The sequence below is a fragment of the Grus americana genome, chromosome 6 (genome assembly GCF_028858705.1).
Source record: "Grus americana isolate bGruAme1 chromosome 6, bGruAme1.mat, whole genome shotgun sequence".
In the NCBI taxonomy this organism is placed as follows: domain Eukaryota; kingdom Metazoa; phylum Chordata; class Aves; order Gruiformes; family Gruidae; genus Grus; species Grus americana.
This window is the reverse complement of record NC_072857.1, coordinates 26,568,075-26,589,753: the sequence shown is the minus strand read 5'-3', so window position 1 is coordinate 26,589,753 and position 21,679 is coordinate 26,568,075. Positions and strand designations below refer to the sequence as shown.

Sequence of the window (21,679 nt, the reverse complement as noted above, 5' to 3'; positions counted from 1 at the left end):
CTGGAGTTGTTTTGGTAACACTAGCAAGAATGTCTTTGTGGGCAAATCTATTTTCATACATGTGATTATTCAAGATACCCTCCTAGAAATCATTGTAATATTTAATTAAAATGTTAAAATATTTAATTACTGTAAACCACAGGGGATACCAGTGTTGTAATTGCATTTAAGATGAGGAAGAAAACTAATTTGTTTTTCAAGTCTTGCTGACTTTATTAGCAGTGGCATCAGCACTTTACCCTTTTTATTGTTTGAAAACTGATTAACTGCAGCATTACTATAAAATGGAATAATATAAAAAGTTAATACACGTTTTAATACATCACACTAACACGATGTGACAGTGTTGAAAACAATGCCTTTAAACACATTTGTAAGGATGTTTCATACATTACTACCTCAATATTTGGAGGGGGTATTTTCTTCTTGTTCAGCATGGTTGGCTTTTTATTTGTTCTGAGTTTTTGTGACGGGCAAGAGTTTTCCTTTTGAAATAGGTGCTTGGCAGAATGGCACAAGTGGGAGGATATGAAATCTGGTATATGGTACAGTAAACTGGTGTGAGAGAGAGGACAAAATGCTTGAAATTATCCAATGTTTTGTAATGGGAGTGTTATTAGTTTAAAGAGAAATTAAACGAACAGTGACAGATATATGACTGACACCTGAAAACCTATTTGGGAATGTCATAAGTTGGTTTATGCTATGAAGTTGGTCTTACAAGAAAATAATAATAAGTTAATGGGAAAAACTGCAGTCCTGTTTTGTGCTGTGTGTTTCATGACTCTTAATTTATATAAAGGTGTTTGCTTCACTTAAGTAATGTTTCAAAACATGCCCTAAACCAGTTCATAGCTATATTACAATCTGTAATTTACATAGTAGGTCAGAGGAGTAAGTTGTTTTTAAGCTCATGTATGCTTACTTGCCTAGATCACTGCTCTCTGCTCTGCTCCTAGGGGCGAGGTACAAAGCAGAATCCACCCGTGTGTTTCCTTCTGGTTCTTGGTTTGGTGTGTGTGAAAGAACAGGAGGTGGTAGCTGCCAGAGGGTGATTTGATAATGATCTTGGGGTGATAGTATTGGGGAACAAGGAGAAAGGGAGCCAGAAAACTTGTACTCCCAAAAGACTGATTCTAACTGGTCTAGATAGTTTGTATCAATGGTAGGAGAGCATCTTCTGCAGGACTGCCGCAGTTGGTATTTACATCCCTGTCCACCAGGGAGATGTGGAAAAATGGAAAGCAGGCTGTTAACGATGGGGGATGCACAAAAGTTTTGGGAGACTAATGTGGCTAGGCTTCCTCTGCTCCTTCCTAGCCAGGGAGGAGAGATGCTGTTCTAGAGGGTGACTTGCAACATGAGCCTAAAACAGCTTCTTTAGAAACGTTCCTCTCACTCTCTTGGTTTTAGAGGAAGTCTAGGCAGATTGGTCTCCCAAGCTGAGTTTAGTCTTTCTGAATGTCACCCTCAGGCCTGTCTGGTGAAGCAGTTGCAGTGAAACACTGCCTTCTGCTTGCTTATGGTAAGCAAAGCTTGTGGTGAAAATGATGGCTGAATAATTAAAATATTAATATATACCAAAATCTACAGATATTTCTGATTTTGGAAATACACTGCTGAGCATGCATGTTGTAATTAAGTTTCCAAATGGCTTGTCTGTATGTGATTTTCACATTTGGAAGTTGCAAAGAATCTTCATTTTCTATAAAGGCAGGGATTGGAGCTATTTTAAACAAAACAACAAGCAAAACAACAACAACAACAAAACCTCAAACCTTCTCTTTTTAATCTTATGCCTCTTTTTTTGCACTCTGGTAAAGTCAGTCAAGATGTACAGTGTGTTAACTCATAAATTTTAGCTTGAGCAGAAGAAGAAATTTAAATGGCAAAAGTTCATATTTATGCCCCAGATAATTTCTAAAACATGATAAACTCAGAAAACTACTGATACTGCCAATGAAGTTTTATGTAAATGCCCTTGTTTCAAAGCTCACATCAATGTAATTTGGTATTTGGTAATGATGGTTTTTTGCTGCCACACATTATTTACCTAGGCAATTATTTTTTTTTCTTAAACTAGAAAGAACTCTGCAATATGATACTTGACTGTTGTGCTCAGCAAAGAACATATGAGAAGTTCTTTGGGTTACTGGCAGGGGTGAGTGCTGTTTTCAGATTTTGCACTTTATGGTAGATAATTTCATTGGGGTTTTTGTGTGTCAAACTTAAATTTTAATGGATAAATAAAACTAATAGTCTTTCTATCATTCTGAAAATGGTTTGATTAGTTGATTGCATTAGTTGATTGAATTAACATTTTAATTGTAGTAAGCATAGTGACTGCAGAATGAGAGGACTCATTTTCTCTTTATATTGTTGCTTTTTTTGGCTCCCTCTTTTCTCATTACGGTAGAACAATAATCAGTGACAAAGGAATGGTACTAAAAAGAGGTAAAAGTATTATGAGTTACCTTTTTACAGTGCTGAAGATTAATTTTGGAGACTCCTGTCCTTTACTACTTTGTTCATCGCTACTTAATAGGTTTTATTTAGAGCACAAGACTGAATATTTACTGTCCTGGGGTTGTGGGTGGGCTGCTTTGTTTTTCAGTAAACAGCTAGCTCTTTGATTTTGTATAACTAACTGCTAATTTAGTTGCAGTTATTTCTTAGTGAAGTTTTCCCTATCTATGATATTGACAGATCTCACTAGTTAAGATAAAATACTTGTCTTCTCAAGGGAGCAAGTTATGCTGAAAGGGAGTGTGGGGATTTTTTTCCATTTGTATACTTTATCCAGTATTTGAGGAAATACTTCTGCCAATAGTTAGTGCTTCGTAACTGACTATATGAATCTACGTGTTCAGTAGCATATAAATGTCAATTTCCATGTTCTTTGGAATGTTTATGTCCAAAATACCTTAGCTCTGTGTTCCCTGCTGCCTCTCTAATTTTAAATAGTCAGTGATGTTATGAAAAAAGTTACATTTGATGGAGTTACATCAGGTTACATTCCCTACTGGATGTATGGAAGTAAAAGAAATTGCTGAATAATTTGCTGTAGTTCAAAATTGATAATTACTAATTTGCAATGCAGATAAGTTTCTTGTTCTGACAAACTGCTGAAAGCAATAAAATGTATCCATTTGAAGGTATTTTCTCCTCCTAAAATCAAAATCTTGCAGTAAATATTTGCACCATTAGGTCACTTACATGTAGGTTATTTGCATGTTTAATGTTTTGTTTAATCTGGTGGTTTAAATTGTGCAATGTTGTCTCAGCGTTTCTGCATGTTAAAAAAAGAATATATGGAATCCTTTGAAGCTATTTTCAAAGAACAGTATGATACCATTCATCGTTTGGAAACGAACAAACTGAGGAATGTTGCCAAGATGTTTGCTCATCTACTGTACACCGATTCAATTCCCTGGAGTGTAAGTAAAAATGGCTATTGTCCTAGATTTCTCTTCCAATGATTAATCCTCAGTATTCAGTACATTAGTTTTAGTATTTATTCTACAATTTGGAACGACTTGTATTTGTAGCAAACTGGATTATTTTAGGTATCTTCTCAGACAACTGTTGAACAATTCTGTGTTGCTTCATGTCTTTCTGCCCCCTGTGCATCATTGTCCTCTCTCCTCCATTCTTAAGTATTGTTAACTTAAGTGCTGTTTTGTGGAGCTCAGCTGCAATCGATTGATTAAAATGTATTTTTTTAGAATTTTGAACTTTTAATCAGTAATGTAAATAGCAGAACAGTTTAAAAAGCCTAAAGAAACCTTTTAAAACTATCTTTAAATATGAAATTAAAAGTTTTATATAATTATAAGGAACTTAAAAATACTGCCATTTTGTGATTTAAGTGCCAGATAAATAAAGGCAATCTTGTTGCATTCTGAGATACTTATTTCTTCATTTTAATGTCATATTTTTGTATCAACGTAACTTCTCTCTTCCTACTGTTTTATTCTTGTTTCACATCCCAGTCTAATTGTCATTCTTCAGGCACACCCAAGTCAGTCCAAATATTTCACCTCTTTAGAACTTAAGTCCCAAATTTTTAACTTCCCAGAAGTTCACACACCTGATTTTATCTTATGAAGCTTTCCTGTATAAAATAAATCCGTAAAGAATTACTAGTATAAATATCAGAAACTGCTCCCAGATGGTAGAAAAGAATTTTTGACAAAGACAGTCTTGAAGAGGAATTACAGGGTTTATGTTCTTGGGGGGAAAAAAAAATTAAAAAAAAAAATCAGACTTTATTAGTTATTTCAGGAGGACACACATTTTTAAGATAAATAAAAAAAATGTATGTTTAAACTTAAGGGTTTTTTCTAAATATTTTCAGGTCCTTGAATGTATAATACTGAGTGAAGAAACTACCACATCCTCCAGTAGAATTTTTGTGAAAATATTCTTTCAGGAACTCAGTGAATATATGGGACTTCCTAATCTAAACGCAAGATTAAAAGATGAGTAAGTTCGAATTTTATTTTCAAAACTGTGAATTTATTAGTTTCTTCATCTGAGAGTACAGATAACTCCGTTTTCAAGTTCAACTAAGACTGCGGTTCTGTAGCTGCAGTACTTCAAGAATAAGTTCATGTGTAGATTCAGTCATTGCAGAGAGTCCTGTTGAGTATGTTACCGTCAATTTGGGTTCAGGTATGTGCACGACCATTTGCAAGATGTTTGTATGTTGGGTTTTTTTTCCCAATGATAGTTCAGCTTGTATAAGAATTTTTCCAGGTGCAAGTCTGTTTTTATATATTGTCAGCTATATAGCTCTGCAATAAATGTTACTGTGGCTTCTTTTTCTGACAAAACTTTGAAAAAAGCACGTAACTATTCCATTTTTTCTAGGATTAGTTGCTCATCCTTAAGTATAGTGTAAATAACATTCTTTTAAGCCTGTATGTGATTTAATGCATTGCATTCTGGCAATGTTCACTTCAGTTGCTTGAGCTATTTCCTGTAAATTGGGATTTCTTCTATGTATGATGAATTTAGTAGATGCTTTAGCTCGTGTGAACTTAAACTGTTTGGGATTTCAGTATAGGTACCTTGATCTTTGAACTTCTTGGTCAACAAGTATTATCCTTTGCTATCACAGGCTACTGTGATTTCACAAATCTCTTCAGGGCTTCCCAACATCAGGCTTTCTGTTGTCATAATCTGACAGTAGCTTATGTTTTCGTAAAAGATCAAGTTTTTAAATAGCATTTTGATCACATACGGTATAAACAATGAAAGTATTGAAAAATGCATTAAGAGAAAAATTCTGCTGTCCTATGGAGATCCATACAGTTTCTTTATCAGTTTATTAATGTCAATGAGAACTAGTGCTAAGATGGCATGATGTTTAATTTAGATGTTTGTTTTCATCAGAACATTGCAGCCTTTCTTTGAGGGATTGTTGCCTCGGGATAATCCAAGAAACACTCGCTTTGCCATCAATTTCTTCACTTCTATTGGCCTTGGAGGACTAACGTGAGGAACACTTTTCTGATTCAATATTTACTTTCCTCCCCCCCCCCCGCCCTTGAAAAAAAAATAAAGTATTTTTTTGTTAATTAGGGATGAATTACGGGAACATCTTAAAAATGCACCAAAGATGATAATGACACAGAAACAAGATGTTGAGTCATCAGATTCCTCTTCATCTTCAGAGACAAATTCTTCTTCAGATTCTGATTCTGACAGCAGCAGTAGTAGCTCAGAGTCATCCAGTAGCAGTGACTCCTCATCTAGTAGTGGCAACAGCAGTGACTCAGGTACTTAAACACTGGATATAAATATTTACTTCTCTTCTGTTTATACACCTATTTATTTCTGTTTCTATGTATACTTGTTTTGGGGGAAAACTGGCTATAGACAGTGTTTGTTTCTTTGCTTTAAAAACTAGTCATTTTTTTAAAAACTTACAAGTTTTAAAATACTAAATATTGTTAATGGAAATTTATTTTAGAATTCAGAAAAACTTGAGTTCCATTTTTAGAGACTTAAATATCTGAGGAGTGTTGTTTTGTAGATTACTTTTTTACACAGTCGATACCTGTTGTGCAGTACTATCACTTCCGTTTAGTGGAGGACAGAGGGCTTAGAGTCATTCTCTTAGTATCTCTGTGAGATGCTTCCTGGTGAACTGTAGAGACTGATGTCTACAGCTCTTTTTTTGCTTGGCTTGACTGAGTGACCTTGATACTACTTGTGTCCTTCCCTGTAAGTATGTGCCTCTTCATGGTTCAGAAATAACATTGTTCCATTCTAGCTGAATTACTGTCCTTCTGAGTCTCCATTTCTAATTCCTCTTCCTCAGGAAGAGGTTGTGTAGTGATATAGTGAAGGTTCTTGTCTGTAGAAAAATCTCCAAGGAACAGTTAGCTTTTGCTGACAGCTTGGTATTTTTGTAGTTTTATGCATTATAATTAGCATTTAGCATCTTAATACCATCCTGCTGATGTAGAACCTTCTATTTGACATGAAGCATCATAAACATTGCTTAATCTATAAAGTACATGCTAGCATGAGTTAGTGTGTGCAGTCTCCCCCACTGCATATAACTGGAGCAGGTGATAACACAGCATGACTTTTTTTTTATAGTACAGAAGCTTGCTGATTCAAAGTTAATTTGATTTATCACATGCCTTTGAAATGAAAATGTTGATCAATAAAATAAAAGCGGCGTGAACCGCTCATGCTTTGGAAATGCATTTTTGTTCTCCATTGCAATCTTACTGTACAACATCTGACTTGTGTGTCATCGCATTAATCGCATGAATGACGACAAAGCACTGGAGGAGGGCACAGTTAAACAGGGTCAGAGGAGGCATTAGTTCAGCAAAGAGCCAGATGGCTCCTGCATAGACAGCTGCAGCTCTGCTGAGCTGCTTGGTAGGAACCAGAGAGGTAAGTCCTTAGTGACAAACCAACTGAGTCTGCAGTCTGCTAGTAAGAAGACTTTAGTCTTGTAAGTTTAGGACCTTCCCTTTTACTACTTGTCCTTTCTCCACTCAGGAACACGTTCATTAAAACTTGCATTTTGATATCTTTGCAGCCTGGTTTCACTCCTCCCCCCTCCCCTCAGTTCTTGTGTACTTAAATACAGCTATATTCTTCAATGGTAAACTTGGTTGAGGTCCATTACTGGTTATAACTCCAAGCCTTCCTGTGTTTGCAGCTTTTTAAATCTTTAAAATAACTCGGTAGAGTCGAAACCCATTTCTCAGAGGAATGTGCTACAGTATTTCAGTGTTTCAACAGTGCAATATATAAGAGAAAATAGAAAAACTGCTGATTAGAAATTGAGCATAGAGCTAAATTAGAGATCACTGTCTTAGTGGCAGTTAATGTGTGAAACTTCACCACCTAGCTCAGCAGTGCTCTGGAGAGGTCATGCCAACCAAAACAGGACCAGCAGAAGATGAAATTTGTCTGTTATCAAAGCAGCTTGTTCCTTTGTATTTACTTTCTCAGGTCTTTTTCTGCATTCTGGTGGATGTAAAATAATAGGGAAAATACTGTTTAAAAAACTTAATGTATTAAAATCTATCTGAAGTGATCAACCATCACATTTTTTTCAGAATGCCAGGAAGCCTTAGGTCAGACATAAGACTAACCAGCTGCTGTAGAACACAGATATTTGATGTACTATACATCAGTTTATGGCTGTAATATTATCAAAAAGTGATTAGAAACAGCTGATATGATACTATAGTTCATACAGTAAGGTGAATTGATGGTTATTCTAAATGGCTATAACTTCAGTGTTTACTGGTAAATACTGTCGAGTGAAATCTAGAGGTTCCTTATAAAGGGCAAACAGGAAGAGTAAGGCCTCTTCCACTGAGATGAGCACTACTGTGCATTTAGAAATACACAAGTTTTAATCTTAAATTGTTGACAAAGCTGGCACTATTTCTCCTGAAAATGAGCCAAAGAGCCATTGTTATGTTGCTGTGGTACCACTATCTCAAGCCATTTCAGCATGCCTCTGTTTCCTCAGAGGATAGTGTTGGAGATTTTTTCCCCATCTGCTGCTTTTAATCTCCATTGACTGATAAGCTTTTCCAGGAAGTAATTGGAAAAGCAAATGATTTTAAGAGACTGAATGGTCTGGGAAAGGTGATCTTTCTTAAAAAAAAAAATATTTGTGAGAGTGCTTTGATATGACTTTTACAGCCTATGCCTGGTCCTTTTGTATTGAGTCAACAAGAGCATGGTAATGGGTAGAGATTCTCAAAAGTCAGGCATCACTTGCAGAGAGGGAAGGGATAAAAGTCCTGCTGATGCATACTCAAGTGACAGCCACATCTGTACAAATTTGAGTTGTTTCCTTTTAAGCAATTAACTGGGAAGGGGCGGGGGGGAGCAAGGTTATTAGTTTTGTCAGTATGTGGAATTTCAAATCTTTTCAAATATGAAAGCATATCTTACATAACCAAAAAATTCTTGGATCGACAGGTTTGCAGATCTTATATCAGTTTCCCATTTAGTGAGTTACTCTATTTTGACACTGGCATGACTGCTTAGTAATGTTTTGTGTTCAAGTGCAGGTTTGTTGGGTTTTTGTAAGCTGAAGAAGTTTCTTGGTTTAATCTGCATCATGTTCTTCATACATGTGTAGGTATTGCAAATGGGATGAAATGCAGAAGGCTAATCCCTAATTTCCTGTTTGTATGCTCTTAAGGTTTTGGGATGATGTGTTGTGACCTTGCTTTTTGTTAACATGAGGTTCTAGTGTTGTTAAACAGTGGAGTTACTGAGAAATATTGAAGGTTAGAGGAAAAATGGAAACTAGTCTTGGGCTTGATAGTCAGTTCACACTTACAGAGAATTTCTCTTTATGTAAAATAAAAATCCTGTAACGTAATTTTTATTTAAAAATAATCAGTACCTGCTCAATTCAAGAACGGATGAATTTTCCCCCATTGCATGAGACATTCAGTTGAGGGTGGGGGTAACAATTGTCCGGATACAGACCCACAAAAGTTTTCTGACAAAATAACTCTTTAGAACTTTCTATGTAGTCTAACAAGTTAGATGTAATAAATTAAAATACAACCTTATTCCCATAATTTGTTATAATTTCAGATGTTCCTAAAGCCAAAAGAAAGAGAATGCAAAAGAAAAGTAGAGAATCTGATAAAGTTTCTGGGAAAAAACAAGAAAGGAGAAGGAAATCACTTGAAAAGAAAATGGGAAGGAGGCAGCAAGAGGAAAGGAGTGATACTGAGAGCAAATCAGAAAGAAATCACCGAAACGTGAGAGAATCACAGAGGAGAGATGACCTATCAAAATATCACAGAGACGAGTCCAATGGCAGAGACAGTTACCACAGTGGAAAGGACAGGAGCCATGAAAGAAGTAAGGATCTAGAAAATAAACACGATAATTCAAAACCGAAGAAAGCAGAGAGAAGAGCTTCTTTGTCTGATGATGAAAGTTACAGACACTGGACCAAAGATAATGGACATCGCAGTAGAAAAAGGGAAAGATCAAAATCTGGAGAGAGAGCCCATAATAATTCAAGTCCGAGAGAGGAGGACCAAGAAGACCGATACAGAAATGGTTCAGAAAAATACCGAGAGAAGTACAACCGTTATTCTGACCAGTACAGAGAATCCAGAAAGAAGGAGGACAGACGAAGGGAGAATTCCCCACACAGACGAAAGTAATACCTAACCAGAGTTTGAAATAAATGTGCATTTCTGAGCTGTTGAAACCATGTTTTAAAATCTATTACTGAACTTTCTTTAAAAAAAGATTTTGTACAAAGTGACAGTTTGCATTTGTAAACTTTATCAGATTTTTTCAAATTTTCAGTACCACTTTTTTATAACTATTGCATTGAGTCTTTCTGTTAAAGTCTTCTTTTGCAAAGGCAAAGCTGTTTATTTTGTGAATAAAACTGTTAAGATCTCAGCGAAATGGGTGTGTTTGTCACTTAGTTTCAAGTATTTTAATTGTAACTTTGTAGCCTAAAAAACATTGGGTTTTAACTTTGCTTGTTAATTGTAGGTCAGATACTGAGGCTAGGGTGATAAATGTAAAAATTTCAAATTACAATGTAAATGTTAAATGAGAAGACTTTATAAAAATTTTCAAATGTCAGCATGAGCACTTCAGGCATTCTATAGCTGTATATTCTTTCAGCTTTGCAAACATGAAAGCAAGTTTGGCCAAAATTTTCAGGAAATACTTCAGTTTATTTTTTTCTTCAAGAGTTAAAAATTGGGAAAGCAATATTGCTGTTTTAAATGTCACATTTGAAACTGTGTCAACTTGTTCTGTTACTTTTCACAATGTTTTTTAATATTGTAACATCCTGAGCTAGTTACACTTCTGATCTTAGAGATGGGAGGAAAAAAAAAAGTTGGGTTTTTTTCAACTATGAATTTGATTTTTAAGTAATAGACTTCAACTCTAGTCCTACAAAGTAAGTGGAACATCTTTTCTAGTACATAAAAAAACCCCCAAGAAATCGAAATAAGAGGAGTTTCAAAGCTTTAGATGTTTTGAACTACGTGGCTTGAAGTGCTCAGGTTTATTGGAAACAAAGTTTGCAAAAAAAAAAAAATCAGTTGCTGCAGCAGTTTCTAATATAAAATTGTTCTACCTGGAGTCATTTGAAGCAACTAGCTCAACATTCATTGCATGAGTAATGAATCAAAATCATCTGGTTAAGACTCTAAATCTCATTAGTAACTAAGGAAAATTTTGAAGGTCTTTTGGCATGAAATAGGAAATGGTGTGGACATGGTCAGTAGGAAAGACAGAGGTGATAGCTGTATGCTATGCAGTTGTTGATGCTGTAAGACTATGGGTTTTTTTTACTTTGTGAAATGAACGGAATTGCTGGGCATATGAGAACTTACACATTTCATGTGTAAATCATATTTCATCTTGTATAAAGCATAGAAAATTTGAGCTGTTTTATAGCAGAAAATACACCAATTCCTAAGGAAGTAGATCCATTTTGCCTAAATCTTGTCACAACATTTTTCTAAGAAAAATGTCACATTTTAAAATTTTTTTCTGTATTTAACAGAATTTATTACTGCAAGCTTTCATGTTATAAAACATTTTCAATTGAAAACATTTGCATGGAAAATAAATTCATATTGCAGAGAAAAAATAAGGTTTCTATCTTAATAAACCACACAGCTAAAAATGCTTTAGTGGCATCATGAGGTATATGTTGTTTAAACTGTGGTGGGTTTTTGTCCAACGCAGTTCTCACTTTCCAAATGATTTGTGCATTTTTGGCAGTGTGTTAATTCCAGGAAAGCTTAATTTGACAGAATGCTTTCTAAAAAGAATTTTGTTGATAATTATTATGCTGCTTTGATAGCTGTCTGCAAACATTATTGAAAATGATCTGTACTTCATAATGGTTTAATTGTACAAATTAATTTATCTACAGTAATACTCCCCTTACTGTGTTATGGGTTTATTAGCGTAAATTTTATTAACCCATAACTTTTGAGATATTCTGTTCAAGTTAAAAAGCTTGTTAATTACATCTTTAATAAATGGAAATATATTAAAACAATAAATGCAAAAACATAAAACATTTCTTAAAAAATAAAGCATTTGATCTCAGACATGCTGATCAGGAAATGCCAGCTTAAACATGTCCAATTTTTTGTGGTGTTTCATACTAGCCAGAGGAGATGTTCAGACTTGACTGGCTCTGAGCTGGTACAAACCAAAATAAAAATATGTGCTCTTTGATGGTGAAAGAACGGAGAGAGTCAGACTAGGACTTGAGCTGGGGTCTTAGCTGCAGTTACAATTTCTGGGTGTTTTTTGGGGGGATTCTGCAGCATCCCATGCCAGGAGTTCCAGTATTTTACTGTGCCGTATGTTTCTTTGATAGCTTCTGCCTGATCACTTTCATACTTTCATTTGCCACTCTCCAGTGCGTTTTCTGGCTAACGGTGTGTAGTCGTTTCCTGCTTGCCATCTTGTGTGTGATTTTATAGACCTAAAGGTGTATATTCTTTTCCATAAGTTAATTCACCTGTAATCTTTTCTTGTGTGGGGCTCTGTAGCCCTGATCAGTCCTCCTGCCCTTTGTTTATTTTACTATATGCTTTATAAGAGAAAAGAAGTCAGAATACTATGTCATATTACAAATGAGGGTATTCCAGGAGTTGCCCAGTGACATAAGCATTTTGGGGATTGGTTTGTTTCCAGTCCATCCTCTCAATTGCTGTAGAGCTGAGTGACCCAAAGTGATCCTGGGCTTGCTTTCCTCAGCAGGAGCGGCCAGTTGTAGCCCATGCGCAGTAATGTACTGAGTCATATGTCTAGTCTGTAATTAATACTGGAGCTCTAGGTTGTGTTTTGAATAGCAGTCTTGACTGAAAGACTTCAAGAAGTAGAGTTCTATAACACACTTTTGCTCAGTTGTTAATCCTTGTTACTGAAAAGCATGATTGGACATGACTGGAGCAGCCTAGCCTCGGCTTTCTGCAGTTGGTGCTGGTTATGACCTTGTTTAATAGACCTCTGTTACCAGAAGTCACCTAGCGCAGATACCTCTGGGCTGTGTTCAGGTAATGGCTTGGCTGCCTCTCGGATAAAATAAACACCAAGCTGCTTTGGTCTTACTGAACTGGAAGTTTCAGTCATGAGTGCTCTTGACTCAGACAAGTGAAAATGTTATGTCGGAGGAATGTGCTGTTTATTGGCCCGATAACTAGCAACATATTCCATTGGACTCAAGTGTTGTGAGTGAGGGTGTTCATAGCGATGCGGTGTTGGCCATCTGGGCATTGGTCTTCGTGCTGTGTTTGAGCTTCTTGGGTTGGGTGCCACAGTCCCTCGTGCAGTTGCAGTGTGAGCTCCTGTTTGGGCTGTATGTACTAACCGCCCTCGCTGTTCAAGGGACACAGCTGCCAGAGGAGACGTTCAGACTTGGCTGGCTCTGAGCTGGTACGAACCAAAAAGATGTTTGGGAAGGAACTTGTGATGACCTGTTCTGACCTTGTATGCTTAAACTGTACTTTTCAGAAGTGGCTGTAGTATGCAAGTCCTTAGATACGGTAAGAGAGACTGCATCCCTTTAGCTAGAGCTCCCTGGCTGAGTTTGAGTTTCCTCACGGTAGTGGCATTAGGTGTTGTAGAGAGGAGCTGTGGGCTCACTCAGTTGATTCACCATCCGTGTAAGAATGAATCTTGACTGAAGTGTTCATGGTATTTGTAAGAACCGTAATTCTGTTCTCTAACTATAATTTTATTAAAGCAAGATCTGTGAAGCTTGATTATTCATATACTCAAGTCTAAATGTTTTCTTTGTGGGGGAAAAAAGACTACCACTGTTTAAGCCATCTTGTTATATAAATCATCAAAATGTGACCTCAGCATGAGAGCAGTAAGATACATTTTGGGACAAAACTATTCACTCCGATAAAAATACTTCAGAATTGTCATTAATGGATCATGATTTCTAAAGCAGTTTTAGTTGCTATTTAAGCAGTATTGCAGTCTTCAGATCCTAGATAGTTCATCTCCACAGTTCTGCATGGGGATGGGAACCTGGCTACAAAAATATTTTTCTGTCTGCGTTGTTCACGTTAAGTGAATTTTACAAACAGATCATGTACATACTGAAAATTAAATTTAATTTTGAAAATTACTAGTAGTACTAATTAGATGTAGATGGTATATTATTTTAACCTAGGAGTATGGTGTTCTTTAATTTACTTCAGGCTCCAGTAACGTAACTCTACTTAAGATTTTTGGATGCAAGCTGTACTCTAAAATAGCTTAGCACATGTCAGCCACCAAAAAATACATGAGCTAGGGTGGACACTTCAAGCTCCAGTAGCAATTTAAGTGCCTCCCTCTCATTAAATTTGTACAGTTTTATGAATATAAAAGAAGACACTAGTTCATCTTCATTCATCATTCTTAAACAATTTTGACTTATCTTTTGCTGTTGAGGAAATGTGCCTAGCCATACGGCTAATTTTCCTGGAGAATCTAAAAAAGCAAGAGTCTATTATTACGGTGGCAGAAAGAATTGACTCCAGTTTCTCTAATAACACTCAGAGAGCAGGAAAACTTTATTTTCAATAAGGTAAGTTTGTATTTTTCAAAAAACTTTTTTATTACTCAATATTTTTTTAAGAAATTGTGAAGTCGAAATGCAGACTAAAGGAGTATTTTAATTAAAACTACATAAAACATATATTACTAGGTTAAAAGCGGCATGAGCAAAATACTACTTTATATGCTGGAAAAACTTGAGGTCACTTCAGAGATGTTCTGCTTTTTATGTTATCCTCAAGCAAGTCTGTAATTTGGCTGAGTCTAAAGTCAAGGATTTTCTTTTCTTGTCTACTCATGATTATCATCAAGCATTTTCTTCTAACTTAAAAAAAAAAAAAAAGAGGAGGTGCAATTTAAAACCTTAGTGGTGTTGGGAAAACAGTTTGTTAACCCATACAACAGACAAGTCTATTAAGAAAATAAACTGTCACATTTTGACTCTGCTTAAGCCATGTCCATTTTGAGTTACCTTTTTCTATTATATTCCTTACATTTTTCAAGTCCCCTTGGATAAGCCCACTCCATCTCATAAAGACTGGAAATTTTCAGCATCCTTTTTGGCTCTGGAGTAATACTGAAGCTAGAGAGATGCCTGTTGATTTAAAAGGGAGAGGAATAAGACCTTTCACCTGTTTGGTTACAGATGCTGCTCCTGCACTGACTGTACTTGCGTTGCTCAGTATTCCTACTCTCATTAGGCTTTTCCTCGTTTTCTCCTGCTCTTCAGTTACAGGTTTTCCTTTTTTCTTTTTCTAGCACTTCTGAACTTTGTTCTGTGTCACATGCAGTGTTGGCCATTTAGAAAAGTAGAATGCCAAAAATACACATAAAAAATTTACTATATATCACTTGCATAATGCATCAAACATGATCTTTAAAGGATAACTTGGCTAAAGGAACAGTGTGTGTGCACACATACCATAAAAACAAGTGTGCAGCATGCTTCCTGCCTTCTTACCTTGGCATAGTGAGTTACAGGACAATTGCAAATTTGATGAGCCTGATCAGTCTTGTATTTGTAAATGTTTCATTCTGATGGCCTTTATTTTGCACCGCCTTTGCTAGGAAGAAGCTTTGATGGAGTTTTAAATCTTTCTGCATTTAGATAAAGAGGCAGTTGAAGGGTCTCGTAAATGCCGATATTGCCTCAGAGGAGCTGTAGTGGTATTAGTAACAGCGGAAAAAGAGGGATCAGCATATAGCATAGAGTTGGATCCCATAGGCTTCCGCATGCCTGTAGAGAATACTAAGAGTTGTTATCTTCGTACTGGCAGACTATGCAATCAGCCTGAGGCCTTTGGCTGTAAAGGCTCATGCAGAAGCTCATGGAGAGAGGTGTCCGCTGCTCGGCCAGCTTACCCATCCCCTATACCTGGGCAAGGCTGTTAGGAGGAAGATGCATCCGATAGTCCCCTCCTTGTCATCCCTCACCATGCAAGTTCAGAGCTGGGCAGGTTGCGCTGATGTCTGTTTTGATGACTGTTGCTCCAGCAATGTTTCAAGCAAGGTAAACAGTAGGTCTGGTCAGCTGTTCACAGGCACAGAAGGTTTGCACGACGGGTGGCTTGAGCCCTGGGAGTCTCACCTACTGTGGCCGCTTTACGTGTCAGGTGAAGAAAACCACTGCAGCATATGATGAACTGAAAGATCTTCCTGGCTGTAAAGAGAGTGCGGAGAGAAGAGCTTCATTACACCAAGGTGAGCTTTTGCAAATATGTTCCTTCATCTTCTTCCTGGTTCTCATTCATAGGTGGTTGTTTCATGTGAAACTGGGAAGTGTCCCAATTTTTCATTTGGTAATGAGAAGTGCCTGAATAGCCAAAGAACTTGAAAATTCCCCTGGAACAATAATGTGGGCCAGTAGCACTGCCAGGAGAAAGATTATACCGATGCACCGCAGGTCCTGGTTAGGTGGCTGACAGCAGCCCTTTATTTTGCTGCTTCAGTCTCGGTGAGAATGCCATCCTCCCTCTCACCACCACCCCTTACTGGTGGGAGTGTTAAATGCGCTTCTGCAAGGAAATGTGTGACATCAGATCTAAAACTGTCTTCCCCTTCCCATCTCCCATGTGCCCCTCTAAAAGGAAGAGAGGGTCACCTGTTTCTGTTCCCTTTAAAAATGGCATCGCATGCCCCAGATCTGGTGTGTGTATATACACCTTGAGAAGCGGGCTTAAGAAGTCAATAGGGTTTCTTGTGGCCTTCTCCTGGTCTCCTCTGTCAGTTAACCTGTGTTAACAGAGTTCAGTCTCAGAGGACTTTCATGGGGGACAAAAAGTTTTGTTAATTTAGGGGTTGAAATAGCCAATTGAAAAGTGGACATATTAGATCGTATAATGCCAGGGGTGCAGACAGCCTTCATGGCTTCGTATGAGGAAGGAATACTTCAGTGATGACTACCTGGAACGGGCCACACACTTTTAATGAATGTTTCCTTTATTCAGGCCTTGAGGTTGGACTTCTGTCCGTAGGCTCTCATTCTTTGATTAGATTCACAGGGCCCCCTTCTTCTTGTGCTACACACTTTGTTGTGAGTCACCAGAGATGGGACACGAAAGTGTTTAAGAAAAAAATTGAAGCCAAGTGACTTACCTGAGCGGTGATTGAAATAAGAAATGAAAAATATGCATTTGGAAAGGAAAAAAAAAAAGTCCCTCTGCAGCTCTGTTCCTGCCATCTCTTTGCACAGAAAAAAACCCTTGTTACATCTATTTGCATCAGCCTATTTTGATCACTGTACTTGTTTAAAACGGGAATTCTTTGAGATGTCATCCACAAGTGCTTCACAGCCCATCATTTCCTCCACTCTTGCTGAGTATATTTATGTGGTTATGGCTGTGAGGAGAAACTGTGAGGATGGGTTGGTCACTATGCCCATGGCAGGGAAGGATGCAGCCTCCATGCTCCTCGTGGAACCTCAGGCTAAATTCATCCCTGTGCACGCAGAGTTGGTTTGTTTGTTTCATTTTGTAAAGTAATTCTTTCCTCCCATTTCATTTTTAGCTCTCTCTTTACAGAGGCGCAGACATATTGGAGAAGTGTATTTCAGTTTTCCACATATGTATAAACACATGCACTTGCATACAAAGTCTTCTATTTTCATTCTTTCTGTACACAAGAGCTTAGGATTTGTTGTATGTGTGAATTAAGATAGTTCATTAGAATACATTTTGGCTATTTATACTCTGTGTAATGAGCTTTATCACTGTACTATGTGAATAGCTCCCAAACATTATTTTTCATCTATACCCTGTTAAACAGTACAAAATACTCATAGGCTTGATGTTGCAAAATATGGCTGGAAAAAAAATACTGTGTGTGGTACATTAACTGAGGTCCTGTGGTGATATATGTGGTGTAATATAATGCCACCAAAGTGGAAAACGGTATTTTATTTTTTTATAGTACCTAATGGCAGGCACTTCAAAAGGTGGGATTATAGATACCAGCATTGTTAGTATATATTTTGGTGTCACATTCTGATGTTTTATATACATGCAATTATACTTTCCTTTCCCAGAGCAATTGAAGTTGAAACTGAACTAGAGGAGTACGCACGTCAAGATGAAGCTGAACTAGAGGAGTACGCACGTCAAGATGAGGCCCTGCCTCAGTATACCGGGACAGATGGGTGGCGCATCCTGTGGTCTGCGTGACTCTGATTACCAGCGTGGCAAGGAGCAATGACTGGCTTTAGTGCGCAGGGTTTCTACCCAAGACTCTTGAGGTCTACCTCATTTTGGGTGCATATATAATCAAAAACTTCCTTTGTTTCACAGTATTTATAGGAAGGCTTTACTTCCATAATTGCAGTTTCACTGTAGTTTATAAAGAAAGTACAGCATGAAGACCAATTGTTTTAATGATCCATATATCAAACTCCAGTCGAGGGAGAGAGTTTCAAGGTTAGTTGCTTGGCAGTTGTCATCAGTCTGTGAAATTCTCATCTTGAATGACAAGTTTAATTTGCACTTTAACCCTAGCATTGGCTTTAACTCCATCTTCCTCCTTGTTCTTAATAACTCCAGTCTCTCCTTTTTCTGTGAAGACCATGATAATCTCTTTTTATAAAGAAATTAAAAGGGGGGGGACGGACTCTACTCCACCCAATTGTTCTGAATTACATGTGAAATATGTAGTTCCTTATCAGTCAGTGCCTCAGAAGATGATGCCACAAATCTTGCAGACTATTATTATGGAATTGTCTACAATATTAAAAGAAAAAAGCTGTAATTTGTTTTAAATGTGGTGTTTTCATTTTCATTGAATGTCTCTCCTATTATGAGATAGGGTAAGAAGTGCTCATTTTCTTTTCCATATAATATTCATTATTGGCAATGTCCAGGACTAAGTGCTTTTCTATTCATCTTTTCTGTAAACACTTCTTCAGAGCTTCACTTCAGAAGGAAAGCCTTCACAGCCTGTAATCATTTTCATTCCCTCTCCTTTCTCTCTCGCTCTGTCCTGTGTGACTCTACACCGTACTCCGGGACCATCAAACACAGCATCCCCATTGATGGGACCATACCACTAATTTTCAAAATGACATTGTATTTTCTGTATTCTTTTGCTTTTCCTAATGCTTTGGAAGAGTCTGTATGTTTGCTTCTTGACAGCCACGGAATGTTGATCAGGGAGATGGAGCTGTCCACAGTGATGCTCCAGTCTTTCTTCTGCAGTTGGTACACCACACTTGTATGAATAATTCACAAGATTTCCTCTGCTGTCCATTACCATGTTCTTGTCAACAGTGACTTTCAGCTGTCATTGTGTTGTCCCTTCAAGTAATTCAAGTTCTTTTACTTTCCTATCGCTTTTGTTGAAAGTAAGCTGAATGACAGTTAGCAGAACTACACACCGTTAGAACACGGTTCTGGGACTGTTTCACTGCTAAACCATTGCCACGCAGAATATCGACCACGTCCTTGTATGCGTTATATTCTAGCACCATGTTTCAAATCCCTGATCTCTTACCTCACAACTGGTTGGGTTCTTTAATAGCCTCTTGTGCAGGACTCGTTAAAGGCTTTTTGAAAGTCCAAATGAATGAGATTATTCCAGGTAGGTTACTTCCTGTATCTTTTGGTGGTTCCTATAATTTTAATTACATTTAAGTTAATACTTTTTAATTTTTACTGAATATTTGTCATGTAACTAAAAATGAGGCAAATAATTCCCCCAAAGACCTTTGATACAATTTATACAGCTGACAACTTGAATTCAAGGATTAAATGGTTGAAGAATAGATGAAAATCTTTCAAAGGGGATAATTCAAGGACTTTAAGTTCAAATAAATTTAAAAAGCTATTTAAAGGGAAAGATATTTAATGAATAAGATAAAGAGACTGGGTGTGAAAAATCCTCTCCCTTGTTGTGGCTCCAGGTGGTCGAGCAGCTTCGTTTGAAACTACTTCAGGAACAGTGAGAGTTTAATTTGTTTCATACCAAGGACCAAAAAAAGCAGTGAAATAAAATATTTTACGTATTGAAAACCATCTTAATCCCTTGAACTGCTTAGTTCAATCACAAATAGACATTACAGAGCTGCTGTGTCCCTGACTTGCTACAGCAGGTGGCAAAAGCAGGAGGAAGTGTGAACACAGTCCCTCAGGATTTATTAATCCGCTGTCAGGCCACGTGTGACCCCAGAGGCAGGGATGCAGCAGCCTGGCACGCAGCACAGGGAGATGTCACACAAAAAGGCTGGAGGGCAAGGCCCAGGACAGCACTGCCCCATCTGCCTCGCTCGCTCTCTGCCTTCGTTTAGTGGTAGGTGCTTGAGTGGGCCCTTCCCCACACCCTCTGGCCAGCTGAACTGACGGCAGGAGAAGCAGCCTGGCTGGCAGCTGAGGGAAGCAGTGCTGGGAGGGCGGGCGATGTCCCAGAACCAGCCCGGTGCTGAGCCCAGCGCTGCCCCTTGCACCCTACCTGGTGCAGCCCTGAGGAGAACATGTGGGAACCTCCAGGCTGACTGATGCAAGCTCATACAGGAACAGGAAACAATCGCCTGGGCTTATTGTAGACACCATTGCACACAATGTGCTCCGTTTAGGTTACACGCATGCTCTTCGTGCACATGGTGAATGCCGGAGAAGCTCAGAGCTGGACAGCCAGGGCTGGCTGCGTCTTCCCAGGCTGTCCCACAGATTCCTCTCCATCAGAATTGTAGCAAGTTCTCTCATCCTGTTTTATGTTATTTCTAGGTTCTAATCTTAACGGCCTTTGACCAGAAGGGCTGATGCTGCCCGGCACAACAGGGGCTGCCCGCAGGCAGCAACCAAGCTGCAGCTGCAAAGAGTTCTTGAGAAACTTATTGGGTTTTTTTCCCATTTAGTATTCCTCATTCTACTGTGAAGAAGGAAGGAATGCACGCTCTCGAGGGGGGGAGGCGAGAGTGTCTCCCCACTACATTTGCTGTCATGAAGATTTTAAACTCCAAAGGGAATCGGTGGAGGCTGTACAGTTTTGTAGGACAATGGCTGGCAGTAGAGACAGTCGTGTCAGATCCTTTCCTCTGCTGAGACGCAACAGCCTGTCTGTGCCACGCAGTTGTCAGACTGTCACGTATTTTCAAAAGTGCCGATTTCCTGTGCCTACTGGGAAAAGAAATATGGAAAGTTGTCCCTAATGAGCTAAAAATTATGAGCGCTAGGGACTTTGTGTAGGTGTAGATCTGAGCAGAGCATCACTTTGTCTTCCTCTCAGCCTGAACCCAGAATTAATTCATTAATTTCTGTGGCTGTTTCCAATAGGGATTTCTTGTTATAAAAAAATGAGACTACCCAGTGTCTTGCCTGATTCTTTCCTATTTGCCAGTGTTGTGAAAATACATGTATAAAAAAATCCTACTGTTTTAATGTATCTGGACTGTTTAGTGTAAGGAAGGTTGGTTTTAATTTCTGCTGAACACTACTGCAGCCACGATGGTTGATGTCCTGATCCACTTATTCATTTCACCTTTATGGTGAAGTGAGAGGGAAGAGGGAAAGAGCGAGTGCACATGAATCATTTGGTGAAATATCCTGTAGGGTAATAGCTCATTTACCTTAAGTTATTCAAATTCCATTCAATTCATTTCTCAGCATAATTACAGGGTGGACCACCTTTGATAAAACCTCCCTAATATATAAACTGCATTTGTTGTTTTGTAGATAAATGCGTATCTGCTCACTGAAGCACACTCTTATCCACGAGGAAAGCAGAATATTCATTAGTGGTCCCCTTGGAGCTTCCATCAAATGGATGTGGTAGGAGCTCAGGGGGAATTTGCTTCCCCTTTCTGGCACACGCAGTAAATCTGGCACCCAAATCTACACATTCTCCAAAACTTATAACAGGCTTTGAAAAGCCCCCAGAGATCCCTGTGCCTTATCGTTATCCCTGGGACCGCTGCTCTATTTCCTCACAGCCTGTCGCTGGCACTCGCAACACCCAGGAGAGGGATTTGTTCTACAGCCAACAGAGGCCTCACGAAATAGAAACATCATGATGTATTTTTTGTGCTGGTTGTGAGGAAGCACGGTGCCTGGCACGCGTTACAAACCAGCGCCTCTGGCCCGCGAGGCCTGCAGACATCTGACCACGAGGGTGGCTCAGCCCGTGGTGATGG

The 21,679-nt window shown here is 38.2% G+C and overlaps 1 protein-coding gene across 5 annotated transcripts in view; it reads left to right on the top strand.

Annotated features, from left to right (window-relative positions):
* CWC22 (CWC22 spliceosome associated protein homolog) overlaps window positions 1-9,939 on the top strand; it is a 279,751-nt gene extending 269,812 nt beyond the window's left edge. For all 5 annotated transcript variants that reach the window (XM_054829280.1, XM_054829282.1, XM_054829277.1 and 2 more), the window contains exons 15-20: window positions 2,084-2,161; window positions 3,285-3,437; window positions 4,358-4,485; window positions 5,398-5,499; window positions 5,587-5,783; window positions 9,103-9,939. In XM_054829280.1, coding sequence (XP_054685255.1) covers window positions 2,084-2,161; window positions 3,285-3,437; window positions 4,358-4,485; window positions 5,398-5,499; window positions 5,587-5,783; window positions 9,103-9,686 — 1,242 coding nt within the window. In that variant the 3' untranslated portion in view covers window positions 9,687-9,939. The remainder of the gene's footprint in view (window positions 1-2,083; window positions 2,162-3,284; window positions 3,438-4,357; window positions 4,486-5,397; window positions 5,500-5,586; window positions 5,784-9,102) is intronic.
* The last annotated feature ends 11,740 nt before the right edge of the window (window positions 9,940-21,679 follow it).